General features: G+C 36.8%; 1 protein-coding gene across 3 annotated transcripts in view; it reads right to left on the bottom strand.

Annotated features, from left to right (window-relative positions):
• Positions 1–4460: 4460 nt before the first annotated feature.
• The window catches only part of HSDL2 (hydroxysteroid dehydrogenase like 2), a 75990-nt gene continuing 62928 nt past the window's right edge, over positions 4461–17522 (bottom strand). For all 3 annotated transcript variants that reach the window (XM_081237178.1, XM_081237179.1, XM_081237180.1), the window contains 2 exons: positions 16510–16638; positions 4461–4754 (listed from right to left, as the gene is read on the bottom strand). In XM_081237178.1, coding sequence (XP_081093304.1) covers positions 4642–4754; positions 16510–16638 — 242 coding nt within the window. In that variant the 3' untranslated portion in view covers positions 4461–4641. The remainder of the gene's footprint in view (positions 4755–16509; positions 16639–17522) is intronic.

The raw sequence follows: 17522 nt of genomic DNA, 5'->3' as shown, positions 1-17522 counted from the left end.
CTACTGGTTTTCAACATCATACTGGAAGTGCTAGCTAATGCAATAACATAAAAGGAAATAAAAGGTATACAGGTTGGGAAGGAAGAAATAAAACTCTCTGTTCACAGATGACATAATTGTCTGTATAGAACAGCTATAAAAATTACCAAAGAAACTTCTGGGAACTAATAAATTATTATAGCAAGGTTGTAGAATACAAGGTTAATATACAAAAGTCAATCACATTCCTATATACCAGTAATGAAGTGAAATTTGAAATGTAAAACACATTACCATTTATATTAGCACTCAAAAAATTTAAATATTCAGATACAAATCTAACAAACTATGTGCAAGATCTATATAAGATAACCTACCAAACTGTTATGAAAGATATCAAAGAATAACAATAAATGAAGAGATATTTCATGTTCATGGATAGGAAGACTCAATACTGTCAAAACATCAGTTTATCCCAAGTTGATATATAGATTCAACTCAAAGCCAATCAAAATCCCAGCAAGTTATTTTGTGAATATGAACAAACTTATTCTAAAGTTACATGGAGAGGTGAAAGAACCAGAATAGCCAACTCAATATTGAAGATCAAAGTTAAGATTGACATTACCTGACTTCAAGACTTACTATAAAGCTAAAGTAACCACATAGCGTGGTATTAGTGAAAGGATAAATAGATCAATGTAGGAGAATAGAGAGCCTAGAAATACACCCACATGAATATAGTCAACTGACCTTTGACAAAGGAGCAAAGATAGTCTTTTCAACAAATGGTGCTGGAACAACTGGATATACACATGCAAAATAATAAATAAAAATAAACAAAGGCTTTACACCTTTCACAAAAATTACTCAAAATGGATTACAGATCTAAATGTCAAATGCAAAACTACAACTCCCTAGAAAATATCATAGGAGAAAACCTAGATGACCTTGGGTATGACAATGACTTTTTAGATACAACTCCAAAGGCATGATCCATGAAAGAAATGACTGATAAGCAGGGCTTCATTAAAATGAAAAACTTCTGCTCCACAAAAGACAATGTCAAGAGAATGAGAAAGCAAGTCACAGATTGGGAAAAAATATTTACGAAAGACACATCTGATAAAGGATTGTTATCCAAAAATATACAAAGAACCCTTAAAATGCAACAATAAGAAAACAAATAACCTGATTTAAAAATGGGCCAAAGACCTCAACATACATCTCACCAAAGAAGATATAGAGGAAAGTAAGCATATGAAAAGGTGTTCAACATCATGTCACGAGGGAATGGCAAATTAAAGCAACAATGAGATACTACAACACACCTGTTAGAATGACTAAAATCCAAAAAACTGGCAATACCAAGTGCTGACAAGGATGTGGAGCAACAGGAACATGCTGCTGGTGGGAATGTAAAATGGTACAGCCACTTTGGAAGACTATTTGGCAGGGTTTGTTTTTTTTTTGAGTTTTTTTTTCTATTTGGCAGTTTCTTACAAAACTCACTCTTACTGTACATATATTTTCCTTCCTACAGTTTCCTGTCCTAGAAACTCAAAGTCCTCTTTGTCTTGTTCCTTCACAAAAAAATTTATTGTTCATTGTTGTATAAGCTCAAGTTCTAACCACATCTTTGAGTTACTCATGTCTGAATGCTTCCATGTATATGTGCAATGCATATGTTAATACTTCTATTTGTTTTTCTCTTGCTAATCTATCTTTTGTTAGTCTAATTTACAGGGCCCCAACTGAAAACTTAAGATAGGTAGAGGAAAAAGACTTCTTTCCTTCTGCTTAAGAGGATTATTTAAGAGGCACTCTTTAAGGGAATTCCCTGGTGGTCCAGTGGTTAGGACTTGGCACATTCACTTTTGGGGCCAGGTTCGATCCCTGCTTGGGGAACTAAGATCCCACAAGCCGTGTGGCACAGCCAAAAAAAGAAGAAAAAAAAAAAGGCACTATTTAAGAGGATTTGTTAAAATACAGGATTACTAGCAACAAACCCATCTTTAAAACGTCTAAATAACTTCATCAAACACTAAAAAGCCAAATGGCATGGTTTCCCTCCATACCATTCCATTTCAGAAACAGGGGTCAAATGGATACTGAACCACACACAAAATGGCCATTCAAAACTTCTGGGAGACTCTGCAACCTCAGTGCAGTTAATGGGCAAGATCCAAGAGAAGGGAACACATGAATTCATTAAGGCAGCTGGGGGATGTGTCAAGAGAGAAAGCTTTAGCAATGTAGCTGTGGTACCTTTATTTCTGATAAAACAGTACAGACTGCTCACTACTTCTTAGTGATAATAAGCAAAAAGAGGCTGCAGATGACCTCATCCAACTCCCTCAATTACTGATATGAAAACCAGGGCCCTGTGGAAAGATTTTCTTCTGATATCCTAAGGCCTTTTAATTAGCAAGTTCATGTTTTAGTAACCAAACTCCAGAATTTCTGCCTCACAATATTTTCTAGTTTTTATTTTCCCAAAGCTTTGAAGCCGTGTGAAAAATGCAGAGAAAGGAGAAAAGTCTTTAGAAAATTTCAGTAGAAAAGGAGTCTGCTGGCAACATCTGACAGGGATCCTAATGTGGCTAGAAATGAACGGGAGATGCCAAGGGAGTTGTGAGGCTGCCACATCAAAGTCAATCTATCTGGGCTTCATGGAGGGGGAAGTGGGGTCTTCCCAAGTTCTATCCAAGGCCAATGTACTGGGAGGTTGTCGGAAAGGGCTTGTTAATTTTGACCTTGGGCTAGTCCTTTCCTATCTCTGATCCTCTGTTTCCTGATTTGTAAAATACAGATTAAGTGCTCCTAATGTTATGATTCTACAAAATGTCAGAATTAGCTAAGTTGCTTAACAGCACAATAATATTAGTGAATGGAAGGTGAGAAGTGAAAGAATTACACTGAACAAGTATTTTTAACTGATTAAAAGATAGGAGCTTAAAAAAAATAAGTTTAACTTTTTTAAAAACAGAAATGAAACACAGAAGGACCCTGTGGGGCCATCCTGGGTACAAAGCCTTTCTGTATCCCCTATTTCTTGTTTGTAGGAAATAGGCTTCATTCAGCCTCCCTGACCTTCACTGAGTTACAAAGGGCAGATTCAAACAGTTGCTTATCAGGGAAGGGAGGGAATGCAGAAACAGGGGAGGAGCAGTCAAGAAACAATAGTGCAGCCTTGGGACAGGGTCCTGGTTCCTCCTCAAGGAGGAATGCAATATCTTTGCATTCTTCTGTAAGAACTAAGGCCCCCACCCACGTGGAGCATGGTAACTTCAGGCTGAGCACAAGATTTCTGAAACACCTCCCTGTTACCTCACCACCAACCAATCAGAAGACAGTCACACAGCGCTCACCCCAAATTCTGCCTATAAAAACTTCTCCCTGAAAACCATTGGGGAGTTTGGGTTATTTGAGCACAGGCCACACATTCTCCTTGCTTGGCCCCGTAATAAATACTTCTCTGCTACAAACTCCAATGTTTCAGTTTGTTTGGCTTCACTGTGTGTAGTGCACAGGAACTTGTGTTCGTAACAGAAATACAAACAAACCATTGCATTAGTTTACTAGGACTGCAATAACAAAATACCACAGACTGAGTGGCTAAAGCAACAGAAATTTCTTACAATTCTGGAGACTAGTCTGAGATCAAGGTGTCAGTAGGTTTGGTTTCTTCTGAGGCCTCTTTCCTTGGCTTGCAAATGACTGCCTTCTTGCTGGTCCTCACAAGGTCATTCCTCTGTGTGTGCCTCCTTGGTCTCTCCAAGGTCTCTCCAAATTTCCTCTTATAAGGACACCAGTCAGACTGGATTATGGCCCACCCTACCCTAAAAGCCTGGGTTTTAACTTACTTACCTCTTTAAAGATCTTATCTCCAATCAATTCTGAGATTCTGGGGGTTAGGACTTCAACATATAAAGGGGGCATACCATTCAGCCCATAACAACCATCTATTCTAATGTTCTCATTTCAAAACACTGTGACCAAGTGCACACTTCTGGGGAGGAATTATCTTAGGATATTTTTTTACATACTTTAAAATAGGATATATATACTGCAGTTAGTTGAATTAAATCAATAATATTTTCCTATAGGTAAAATACCTTATACTTAGAAAGGTAGTTAACAAAATATACTTTTTGTTTAATTTGTCTTCACAAATAGTATTTATTAAGTAGTTTATTATGTGATTTCTGTGAAAATGTAATATAGAAGATTTTCTTTAAAACAAGTTTATAAAACTCTAAAATATCATTAGTATACAATCCTAAACTGAAAAGTTTAAAACAGACTAGTCTCATTTTACATGGGAAAAAGATATGAAAAGAGTAATGTTGCTGCTTGACCCCGATTAATTACTAATAATACTCTTCCCAGAAGATGATGGTGTATGAGATACAGGACTCAGAGGGCAAAACTCACAAAATAAGAAAAACAGAATGTCTTAGAATTCTACTTAATGATGCTTATGTTTGGTTGGATAGCTGTTTTAATTACAATTTCAAGTCTTACAGATACAGAAATTCTATTTTTTCCAGAACGAACATGTATATCCTTATAATATAATAGGGAAGGAAAAAGAACATTCAATTTTAACTATTGAACCCTTTTACTTTTTGAGCTTAGAGGTCAACATTTTTTTTCTCTTCACAGCCTAGCATTCATCTGATTCATTAGCTTCTCCAATTTGATTGCTAGGGCCATGTTTCCTTTAATCTTCAATCTTCCTGACATGAATGCTATTGTTGGTTTTAGTTTCCCTAAAAAGAGAAAATGAGAGAGGAAAAATCAGCCATTAGTGCCCTTAGGGACGTACCGCTTCAAGAACATGCTTATAAAAAGAATCTCTGAGTTCTATAAACCTCTGAAACACAGAAATTTCTTTTATAGCATCTTTTTATCAGTATCTTGGGAATCCCAATTCCTAGATTTAGATGTTAACAATATCTTGTAATATGAGAGATAATATAAAAGCAACAATCAACAAAAGATTATACCAAAAAGAGGAAGATGCAACATGTACAGTACACTAAAGAATAGATGGCCCTCAAATGAATTGTAGTAAACAAATACTATCTATTTTAGTTATTTTCCAATCTATTATAGTTCATTAAACTTGTAACATTTCAAGTTTAGAGTCAAAAAAGTCAAATGGTATAAATGCATATAATTTTCTTAAGAAATGACATTAAAAGTATACTGTATGGACACAGTAGGTCTTAGCAGTATTTTAACCACAGAAATGCCAGAATGTAAAATGGTGGTCATTAAAACAGAATTGTAGCTAATAACAACATATAATAAATAGGAGCTCCATGAAGGGAGGGAACTTTGTTTTTATTTGCTACTCTCATTTCCCAATCTTTTCACTGTTAGGCTTCAGCTGAAAAACTGGCTCCTTGCTCTCTCACTCTACAGTGAAACCCACCAGTCCACAGCCCCACTCATGCATACACAGCTTCCAATCAGCTTTACATAGCCTTGTTTGTTAAAGATGAATGGGCAGCAAATGGAGACCAGGGAAAAAAAATCACCCCAAAACCAAAAACAAATCAAAGCAATTTGGGGGAAACAGAGACTGCAGGCATAGAAGAAACAGAACCGAGATAAATGAACAAACTAAAAATCCTGTAAATCATGTGCTCATTGATAAGACAAGCTGTGACAATGTATCAACAACAGGATGCTGGAAGAAAAGGGGTGAGGAGGAGAAGCACAGGAAATGGGTATTGAAAAGAGAGGAAGTGGGAGAAGCAGGTGAAGGGGAATGGAATGGGATAGAGTGAGGATGAAGAAGGGTGAAGTAAGAGACGAAAAAAGAAGCTGAGAAAACATGAGTGAACTCTTGGAAATTAAGATTTTGATATATCCACAATATTAGAATGTAATAGAAAGGAGACACTTGCAATCTTCTGGTCACAGCAGTCTCTCGATTGCAAAATTCCCCCTGCCGCTATTACAAAAGCCTCTATGAAGCAGCACCCCCCCCACCACAATAATCTTTTGAAATAAAATTTTCCTTACTATATATACATATATTTTTAAAGGAAAGAATAAGGCCCTAAATGTAAGGTGATTAAATCAGAGATTTAATGTTTTCTTCAGAAAGTGAGAACTGAGAAAACTGAGATAGCTATCAAAGAAATAATATAAGATACATTTCCAAAGAGCCCATCAAGTATCCAGGAAGATGAATGAAAAAAGCCTTGTATCACTGTGAAATTTCAGAACACTACAGAGAAAGAGATGATTTTGATTCCAAAACTTCCAGAAAGGGGAGTGATGGATACAAAAGATTAAGAATAGTATCAAATCCTCCATGGTAATCTTAGAAGATGGAGCAATGACTTCAATGACTTCATTTTCTGAGGGAAAATGAATTGCAACACAGAAATCTCTACCCAGACAAATAATCAATGTGTTGGGATAATACAGGTAATTTTAGATACTCACAAAAATTGCCGCTTATATATCCTTTCTAATGAAGCTACTGGAGGATGGGTGCCACCAAAATGAGGATGTAAACCAAGAAAAAAGAAAGGGATACAGGAAACAGGAGATTCAATGCAGGAGAGAATTAAAGAAATTTCTAGGATCACAGCTGTGTAGCAGACTTAATGAGCTATCTGTTTAGAACCCATTTCTTTTTCTTTTCTTTTCTTTTTTTTTTTTTTTGGCCACACCACACACCTTGCAGGATCCCTGACCAGGGACTGAACCCGGGGCCCCAGCACTGGAAGCACGGAGTCCTAACCACTGGACCATCAGGGAATTCCCCAGGAGTTATCTGTTTGGATTGTAATAAGACGACAAAGAGCTCCAGAAAAAAAATACACTGACAGGTAATCTGACACAGGGAGAATGAATTCTTAAAACTCAAAAAAAAAATTAAACAGATAAAAAAATCCAGTTACAATGGGAAAAGGACCTGAATTGACATTTCTTCAAGGAATATACACGTGTGACCAATAAGCACATGAAAAAAATGTTGAACAGCATTTGTCATTAGGGAAATGCAAATCAAAACCACAATGAGATATTACTTCATACTCACTAGGATTGCTATTGTAAAAAAAACAAAAAACAAAAACAAGTGTTGGTGAGGGCAAGGATACAGATAAATAGAAACCCTCATATGTTGCTGGTAGGAATGTAAATGTTCAGGTGCTGTAGAAAACATTTTCGCAGTTCTTCAAAGAGTTAAACATAGTATTACCATATGACCCAGCAATAAAGAGAAATGAAAACATAAATCTACACAGAAACTTGGACACAAATGTTTATAGCAGCATTGTTTATAACAGCCAAACAAAATATCTTTCAACAGATAGTCATAAAAAGAAATGAAGTACTGATACATGCTACAACTTAGATGAACCTTGAAAACATTATGCTGAGTGACAAGAGCCACACACAAAAGGTCACATACTGAATGATTCCATTTATATAAACTATCCAGAATAGACAAATCCACAGAGAGAGAAAGCATATTAGCAGGTCCCATGGGAGGGGGGAGGCTGGAATGGGATGTTACTTAAATGGTATACAGTGTTCTTCTGGGGTGATGAAAAAGTTTTGAAACTAAAGAGAAGTGGTGGTTGCATAGCATTGTGAATGCACTAAGTTAAACACCACTGAACTGTACACTTTACATGGTTAATTGTATGTTATGTGAATTTCATCTCCATTTTTAAAGAAGAGAATTAAATACTGCTACATCAAGAATGAAACCTGAAAACAAGCTAAAAGAAGAAACACACTGCAAAGAAGCCAGTCACACAAAAAAATTCCATATATATGATTCTGTTCACATGAAAGTCCAGAACAGGGAAATCTACAGACACAGGAAGTAGATTAGTGGTTGCTTAGGGCTAGGGGCAGGAGATGGGGATATGGGATTAACAGTTAATGGGTACTGGGTTTCTCTTTTTGAGGTGATGCAAATGTTCTAAAATCAACTGTGGTGATGGTGGCGAACATCTGTGAATATGCTAAAAAACCAGTCAATTGTTTACTTTAAATGGATGAATTATATGGTATGTGAATTATATATCAATAAAAAATTAAAAAATAAAAAAAGCTATTGACATAGAACAATAAGTCAAATTGGTAATTAAAAATTTTCCCACAAAAAAATCCCAGGCCCAAAGAGCTTCACTGGTTAATTCATAGGATATAAAATTTACACAAAAGTCAAATGTATTTGTGTATACTAGCAACAAATAATTAAAAAATAAAATTAACACAATAATTTCATTTACAGTAGCATTAAAAAAGAATGAAATACTTAGGGGAAAAAAGCATGAACCATAAAAGAAAAAAATGAAACATCAGACTATCAAAACCAAAAACTTTTGCAACTCAAAAGATACCACTAAGAAAATGAAAAGATAAGTCACAGACTGAGAGAAAATATTTTCGAGTCACATGCATCTGGAGTTTATAAAGAACTCTTACAACTTAATAGTAAAAAGGCAAGTCAATTTAAAAATGAGCAAAGGGCTTCCCTGGAAGCGCAGTGGTTAAGAATCCACCTGACAATGAAGGGGACACGGGTTCGAGCCCTGGTCTGGGAAGATCCCACATGCCGAGGAGCAACTAAGCCTGTGCGCCACAACTACTGAGCATGCGTGCCACAACTACTGAAGCCCGTGTGCCAAGAGCCCGTGCTCCGCAACAAGAGAAGCCACCACAATGAGAAGCCTGTACACCACAACGAAGAGTAGCCCCCGCTCGCCACAACTAGAGAAAGCCCGCGCACAGCAACAAAGACCCAATACAGCCAAAAAGATAAAATAAAGAAAGTAAATAAAAATGAGCAAAACATTTGAATAGACAGTTCATCAAATATAAACAGCTATTAAGCACATGGAAAGATGCCCAACATTATTAATCATTAAGAACATGAAAATTCAAAGCACGAGATACCACCACACACCTGCTAGAATGGCTATGATAACAAAGACACTGCCATTTGTGACATAATGCATAAACCTCGAGGACGTTATGCTGCATGAAATAAGCAAGACACAAGACAAAAACTGTATGATGTCACTTATATGTGGAATGTAAAAAAGTCAAACCCACAGAGGCAGAGAGTAGAATGGTGTGATGTTGGTTTCCGGGTACAAACTTTCAGTTATAAGGTGAATAAGTTCCAGGGATCTAATGTTCAGCACAATGATTATAGTTAATAATACTGTATTGTATATTTGAAATTTGCTGAGAGTAAATCTTAAGTGTTCTCATGACAACAAAAAAAAGGTAACCATGCAAGGTGATGGATATGTTAATTAGCTTGAGTATACTAATTTCCTAGTGTATACAAATGCCAAGTCATCATGTTATATACCTTAAATATATACAGTTTTTATTTATCAATTATACCTAAATAATACTGTAAAAAAATAAAAGGCACTAGTAAGTGCTGATGAGGATTTGGAGAAACCTGAACCTTTATACAATGCTGACAAGAATATAAAATTAGTGCAGCCACTTTAGCAAAGTTTGGTGGTTTATTAAAAAGTTACATATCAACATACCACATAACCCAGCAATTCCACTCTTAGAAATCTACCCAACAGAAATGAAAATATATATCCACACAAATATGTATATGAAAATATTCACAGCAACATTATTCATAATACCCCAAAACATGAAACAACCCAAATATCCACCAGCTGCTGAGTGGATAAATATGAAGTATATCCATACAACGGAATACTACTCAGCAATAAAAAGGAACTGAACTACTGATACATGCTACAACATGATGGATGAATCTCAAAAGACTTATGCTAAGTAAAAGAAGCCAAATACGAAAGACTATATACTTTATAATCCCATTTATATGAAATGTCCAGAAACAGCAAATCTATAGAGACAGAAGGCAAGTTAGTGTCTGGCTGGCTGGGCAGTAAAAAGGGGGATTGACTGCAAAGGGACAGAGAATTTTGAGGGAGTGATAGAAATGTTCTCAAACTGGATTTTATTTATTTATTTATTTATTTATTTATTTATTTAAACATCTTTATTGGAGTATAATTGCTTTACAATGGTGTGTTAGTTTCTGCTTTATAACAAAGTGAATCAGTTATATGTATACATATGTTCCCATATCTCTTCCCTCTTGCGTCTCCCTCCCTCCCACCCTCACTATCCCACCCCTCTAGGTGGTTACAAACCACCTAGCTGATCTCCCTGTGCTATGCGGCTGCTTCCCACTAGCTATCTATTTTACATTTGGTAGTGTACATATGTCCATGAACTCTTTCACTTTGTCACAGCTTACCCTTCCTCCTCCCCATATCCTCAAGTCCATTCTCTCGTAGGTCTGTGTCTTTATTCCCGTCTTACCCCTAGGTTCTTCGTGACCTTTTTTTTTTTCTTAGATTCCACATGTATGTGTTAGCATACGGTTTTTGTTTTTCTCTTTCTGACTTACTTCACTCTGTATGACAGACTGTAGGTCCATCCACCTCACTACAAATAACTCAATTTCGTTTCTTTTTATGGCTGAGTAATATTCCATTGTATATATGTGCCACATCTTCTTTATCCATTCATCTGCTGATGGACACTTAGGTTGCTTCCATGTCCGGGCTATTGTAAATAGGGCTGCAATGAACATTTTGGTACATGACTCTTTTTGAATTATGGTTTTCTCAGGGTACATGCCCAGTAGTGGGATTGCTGGGTCGTATGGTAGTTCTATGTGTAGTTTTTTAAGGAAACTCCATACTGTTCTCCATAGTGGCTGTATCAATTTACACTCCCACAAACAGTGCAAGAGTGTTCCCTTTTCTCCACATCCTCTCCAGCATTTACTGTTTCTAGAGTTTTTGATGATGGCCATTCTGACCAGTGTGAGATGATATCTCATGGTAGTTTTTTTTTTTTTTTTTTAAACATGGTGGGGGGATTTTATTGTTTTTTTTATTTTTTTGTAGGTAATTAATTTTTTTTCTTTATTTTTTTTTGCTTTATAACAAATTAAATCAGTTATACATATACATATGTTCCCATATCCCCTCCCTTTTGCGCCTCCCTCCCACCCTCCCTATCCCACCCCTCCAGGCGGTCACAAAGCACCGAGCTGATCTCCTTGTGCTATGCGGCTGCTTCCCACTAGCTATCTACCTTACGTTTGGTAGTGTATATATGTCCATGCCGCTCTTGCACTTTGTCACAGCTTACCCTTCCCCCTCCCCATATCCTCAACTCCATTCTCTAGTAGGTCTGTGTCTTTATTCCTGTCTTACCCCTATGTTCTTCATGACATTTTTTTTCTTAAATTCCATATATATGTATCAGCATACAGTATTTGTCTTTCTCTTTCTGACTTACTTCACTCTGTATGACAGACTCTAGGTCCATCCACCTCATTACAAATAGCTCAATTTCATTTCTTTTTTATGGCTGAGTAATATTCCATTGTATATATGTGCCACATCTTCTTCACCCATTCATCCGATGATGGACACTTAGGTTGTTTCCATCTCCGGGCTATTGTAAATAGGGCTGCTATGAACATTTTGGTACATGACTCTTTTTGAATTATGGTTTTCTCAGGGTATATGCCCAGTAGTGGGATTGCTGGGTCATATGGTAGTTCTATTTGTAGTTTTTTAAGGAACCTCCATACCGTTCTCCATAGTGGCTGTACCAATTCACATTCCCACCGGCAGTGCAAGAGTGTTCCCTTTTTTCCACACCCTCTCCAGCATTTATTGTTTCTAGATTTTCTGATGATGGCCATTCTGACTGGTGTGAGATGATATCTCATTGTAGTTTTGATTTGCATTTCTCTAATGATTAATGATGTTGAGCATTCTTTCATGTGTTTGTTGGCAATCTGTATATCTTCTTTGGAGAAATGTCTATTTAGGTCTTCTGCCCATTTTTGGATTGGGTTGTTTGTTTTTTTGTTATTGAGCTGCATGAGCTGCTTGTAAATTTTGGAGATTAATCCTTTGTCAGTTGCTTCATTTGCAAATATTTTCTCCCATTCTGAGGGCTGTCTTTTGGTCTTGTTTATGGTTTCCTTTGCTGTGTAAAAGCTTTGCAGTTTCATTAGGTCCCATTTGTTTATTTTTGTTTTTATTTCCATTTCTCTAGGAGGTGGGTCAAAAAGGATCTTGCTGTGATTTATGTCATAGAGTGTTCTGCCTATGTTTTCCTCTAAAAGTTCGATAGTGTCTGGCCTTACATTTAGGTCTTTAATCCATTTTGAGCTTATTTTTGTGTATGGTGTTAGAGAGTGTTCTCATTTCATACTTTTACCTGTACCTGTCCAGTTTTCCCAGCACCACTTATTGAAGAGGCTGTCTTTCCTCCACTGTATATTCTTGCCTCCTTTATCAAAGATAAGGTGACCATATGTGCGTGGGTTTATCCCTGGGCTTTCTATCCTGTTCCATTGGTCATTATTTCTGTTTTTGTGCCAGTACCATACTGTCTTGATTACTGTAGCTTTGTAGTATAGTCTGAAGTCAGGGAGCCTGATTCCTCCAGCTCCATTGTTCGTTCTCAAGATTGCTTTGGCTATTCAGGGTCTTTTGTGTTTCCATACAAATAGTGAAATTTTTTGTTCTAGTTCTGTGAAAAATGCCAGTGGTCGTTTGATAGGGATTGCATTCAATCTGTAGATTGCTTTGGGTAGTAGAGTCATTTTCACAATGTTGATTCTTCCAATTCAAGAACATGGCATATCTCTCCATCTATTTGTATCATCTTTAATTTCTTTCATCAGTGTCTTATAATTTTCTGCATACAGGTCTTTTGTCTCCTTTGGTAGGTTTATTCCTAGATATTTTATTCTTTTTGTTGCAATGGTAAATGGGAGTGTTTTCTTAATTTCACTTTCAGATTTTTCATCATTAGTGTATAGGAATGCCAGAGATCTCTGTGCATTAATTTTGTATCCTGCTACTTTACCAAATTCATTGATTAGCTCTAGTAGTTTTCTGGTAACGTCTTTAGGATTCTCTATGTAGAGTATCACATCATCTGCAAACAGTGACAGCTTTACTTCTTCTTTTCTGATTTGGATTCCTTTTATTTCTTTTTCTTCTCTGATTGCTGTGGCTAAAACTTCCAAAACTATGTTGAATAATAGTGGTGAGAGTGGGCAACCTTGTCTTGTTCCTGATCTTAGTGGAAATGGTTTCAGTTTTTTACCATTGAGGACGATGTTGGCTGTGGGTTTGTCATACATGGCCTTTATTATGTTGAGGAAAGTTCCCTCTATGCCTACTTTGTGCAGGGTTTTTATCCTAAATGGGTGCTGAATTTTGTCAAAAGCTTTCTCTGCATCTATTGAGATGATCATATGGTTTTTCTCCTTCAATTTGTTAATATGGTGTATCACGTTGATTGATTTGCATACATTGAAGAATCCTTGCATTCCTGGAATAAACCCCGTTTGATCATGGTATGATCCTCTTAATGTGCTGTTGGATTCTGTTTGCTAGTATTCTGTTGAGGATTTTTGCATCTATGTTCATCAGTGATATTGGCCTGTAGTTTTTTTTCTTTGTGACATCTTTGTCTGCTTCAAACTGGATTATGAGTGATGGTTTTACAACCCTATACATTTACTAAAAATCATATATACTTATAATGGGTAGATTTTATGGTATGTAAATTATACCTTAACAAAACTGTTCTAAAAAATAACTTTAAAACAAACTACTGGTAAGAACAATTTTATATGTATGTGTGTGTGTATATTTCTCTTCCCAATATATTAATCAGGTAATCTTGTACAATATATTTTCTTTCTATTATAATGCTTTAGTATACAGTGGCCTCTACTGGCCAAAAAGAGAGATTTTGATTAGTTGATCACTAGTTGCTTTAATTTTTTATATTTATAACATATCCACTCTATAGATTAGGTCACAGAAATGGCTATGGCTTCTTAAAAGAGAATGCTTAGGATATAAGATCTAAATTGCGCCCATTCAAAAGACAGTAGATGGGATAAAGAATAAGAATGAAAAGATGTAAGAAGCAGAAGCAAAGTTATTTGCTCCCAATCTGAACTGCTGCTATAAAATAAACTTTATAAGGGACTTTCCTGGCGGTCCAGTGGTTAAGACTCTGTGCTTCCACTGCAAGAAGTGTGGGTTCGATCCCTGGTTGAGGAACTAAGATCCCACGTGCCACTTGGCGTTGCCAAAATAAATAAAATAAAATAAAATAAACCTTATAAGAATATATATATGTTTTTAAATCACTCATTTAGCTGACTGACCTCCCCTAGCCAATCCAGGAGCACATTCACAGAAAGATATAAATGGAAAGCCCATTACAAGTTTATGCTACACAAATAAAACGTAAATTAAGGAGGTAACTTGATTCTCTCACCTTTGGAAGGCAAAATAACATAATTTAGAAGTGCATGAGATGGCGAGTTAGCTTGGATTCGAATTCTAACTCCAACATTGACTCACCCACCAAGTGACTCTGGGTTTATTATTTAATTAAGCAATGCTTCAGTCTCCCTTTTTATAAAATAGAGAAAATCTTTTATCTCAAACCATTATTGGGAATATTGCTTAACTCAATAGTAATCATATACATATTAGCTATAATTACTGTTATTTATGTTTGGAAACTGACAATTTTTTTATTTTTAAAGGTCTTTAAGTTCAAAATATTGCATATTTATAAGGTTCAAATTTACCAAACATTTATTTAGCATCCAAAGCACTATGTTTAAGCCCTACAGAGAAAGAGATTTTGAAACAGTAAACAAACACTAAAGAAACTATTAAAATGATTAAAGAGGGGCTTCTCTGGTGGCGCAGTGGTTAAGAATCCGCCTGCCAATGCAGGCGACACAGGTTCGTGCCCTGGTCCAGAAAGATCACATGTGCCACAGAGAAACTAAGCCCATGCGCCCCAACTGCTGAGCCTGTGCTCTAGAGCCCGTGTGCCACAACTACTGAGCCTGTGCTCTAGAGCCCGCAAGCCACAACTATTGAAGCCTGCATGCCTAGAGCTCGTGCTCCGCAACAAGAGAAGCCACTGCAGTAAGAAGACCGTGCACCGCAACAAAGAGTAGGCCCCGCTCGCCGCAACTAGAGAAAGCCTGCACACAGCAACAAAGACCCAAGTCAGCCAAAAATCAATCAATCAATATATTTATTTTAAAAAAATGATTAAAGCGATAACTATTCATTATCATTAAAAGATGTTATAATGTACTAAGTACTTTTAATGTACTTTTAAGTACACTAGTACTTTTAAGTACTAAGTACTTATAATGTACTAAGTACTAAGTGAAAAAGGTTACCAAACAGCAGCAATGCTATAATCTTGTTTTTATAAGCACACTTATATATTTATATACACTCATAAAAAAATATATATGACTTTAAACCAAAAATCAACTGATGATTATCTTTTGGTATAGTACAATAAAAAATAATTTTATTTATTTTCTTTTTTCCTAAGCATATTTTCTAATTTTTGTACCATGAATATTTAGCACTACTGTTTACAAAAAGGGGTGGAAAGTTGAAGAAACCTCAATCATTAGTAACATCACACACAAACTGGCTCACATAGTATGTAGGCCATTAGCATCCTGGGTTAGAAATGGAAAGCGAGACTTACAGGGCACAGAATACACTATCATCTTCAATTTATAAAGATTAAAACAGAATAAAGAATAAATAACATTTATAACTCATTAAATAAATCTTTAGGATCTTCAGATTAAAATGTTACAATACTTTTGTTTAAAGTGCTGCTTCTGGGACTTCCCTGGTGGTGCAGTGGTTAAGAATCTGCCTGCCAATGCAGGGGACATGGGTTCGATCCCTGGTCTGGGATGATCCCACATGCTGAGGAGCAACTAAGCCCGTGCGCCACAACTACTGAGCCTACGCTCTAGAGCCCGCGAGCCACAACTACTGAGCCCGCGTACCACAACTACTGAAGCCCATGCACCTAGAGCCCAAGCTCTGCAACAGGAGAAGCCACTGCAATGAGAAGCCCACTCACCGCAACGACGAGTAGCCCCCTACTCTCCGCAACTAGAGAAAGCCTGCACGCAGCAATGAAGACCCAATGCAGCCAAAAATAAATAAATTTAAAAAAATAATTTAAGTGCTGCTTCTAATAATTACATGTGTTAATTAACTTACCATCTGGAGTAGTGTTTTAAGAGTAGAAAAATAGAAAAAATTTACCCTTAAAATTTTTCTGGCACATTTAGAGATACATGGGCAGAGCAGAAAATTATGCAGACACTCTTCTTAGTGATGGATTCCACAGAAAGCAGCGTCACTGGGCCACGGGAGACAGCTGCAATTTCCTATTACAATAGTTGGCAAGATTGAAGCATGATCTTACTCTTGATAAACAAGCTGCAGCTAAGTTCAGCACCTCTGGTAACCAAGGTGTTATTGGAAATGATATCTTAGTCCAACTAGTAGAAATGAAGCCTACCTAATAGAATTTTCCTTGAACAATCAGTAAACAAGTAAAGTTAAAACTCACCTGAAAACATTTTTACAAAATCATCAGTAGACATACTCATCACCACATCTGCCCGATCAGAGGGCTCTCCATATCCAACATTGCCACCCTTGCTTTTAAGATCAAGAAACCATGTTCCACCATCTTCACCTACACAGAAAAGAAAGATAGAGAAATAAATGTTAAAGAAGCCCTGTTTTTCTTAAACTTAATAACTGTACAATTAGAATAATCATATATAATGCTGTTACCCAGGTTGAAATCCCCAGGCCTCTAACAAATTCAGCCAATATTTATTAAGTACTTGTTATGGGCCAGGCACTTGGCTAGGCTCTGAAGACTCTTCAATAACGTGGTTCTTACAAAACAGGAAGTGGAGGGTGATGTGGAGTCAGGAAAGCCCAGCTGAGATTTAAAAGTTAAGTAAGAATTTGCTAGATGGGGGACTTGCCTGGTGGCCCAGGTTTGATCCCTGGTCAGGGAACTAGATCCCACATGCTGCAACTAGAGTTTATGTGCCACAACTAAGAGTTCGCGTGCCACAACTAAGAGTTCACAACTAAGGATCCCACACGCTGCAACTAAATAAAGATTCTGCACATGGCAACGAAGATCCCACATGCCTCAACTAAGACCTAGTGCAGCCAAACAAACAAATAAATAAATAAATAATATTTGCTCGATGAGGAACTGAAAAAAGGAACAGAAGGACTGGAATGTACAAAGAGAGTGGATGGTGGCCTCAGATAAGCTTGTTAGGCAGTCCAGATGCAGAGCACAGTAAGCCATGTAAAGGGTTCGCTGATTTCATCCATACCCCATGGAAGGAGAATGACATTAGGTTTGTATTTTAAATAGATCACCCTAACAGCAGTGTAGAGAAGATATTGGAGAGGGATAAAGAGGATACAGAGGACAATTTAGGAAGGTACTGGGGTTGTTCAGGAGCTTGAGGATGTATGCCTGGGTCAGGATCGCAGCAGTGGAAATGGAAAAAAGTCCACATATTTGAGAGAGAATTTCAAAGCAATATC

This window comes from Mesoplodon bidens, assembly GCF_964165515.1.
Source record: "Mesoplodon bidens genome assembly, chromosome: 6".
NCBI classification, from domain to species: domain Eukaryota; kingdom Metazoa; phylum Chordata; class Mammalia; order Artiodactyla; family Ziphiidae; genus Mesoplodon; species Mesoplodon bidens.
This window is presented reverse-complemented; position numbering and strand designations above follow the sequence as displayed.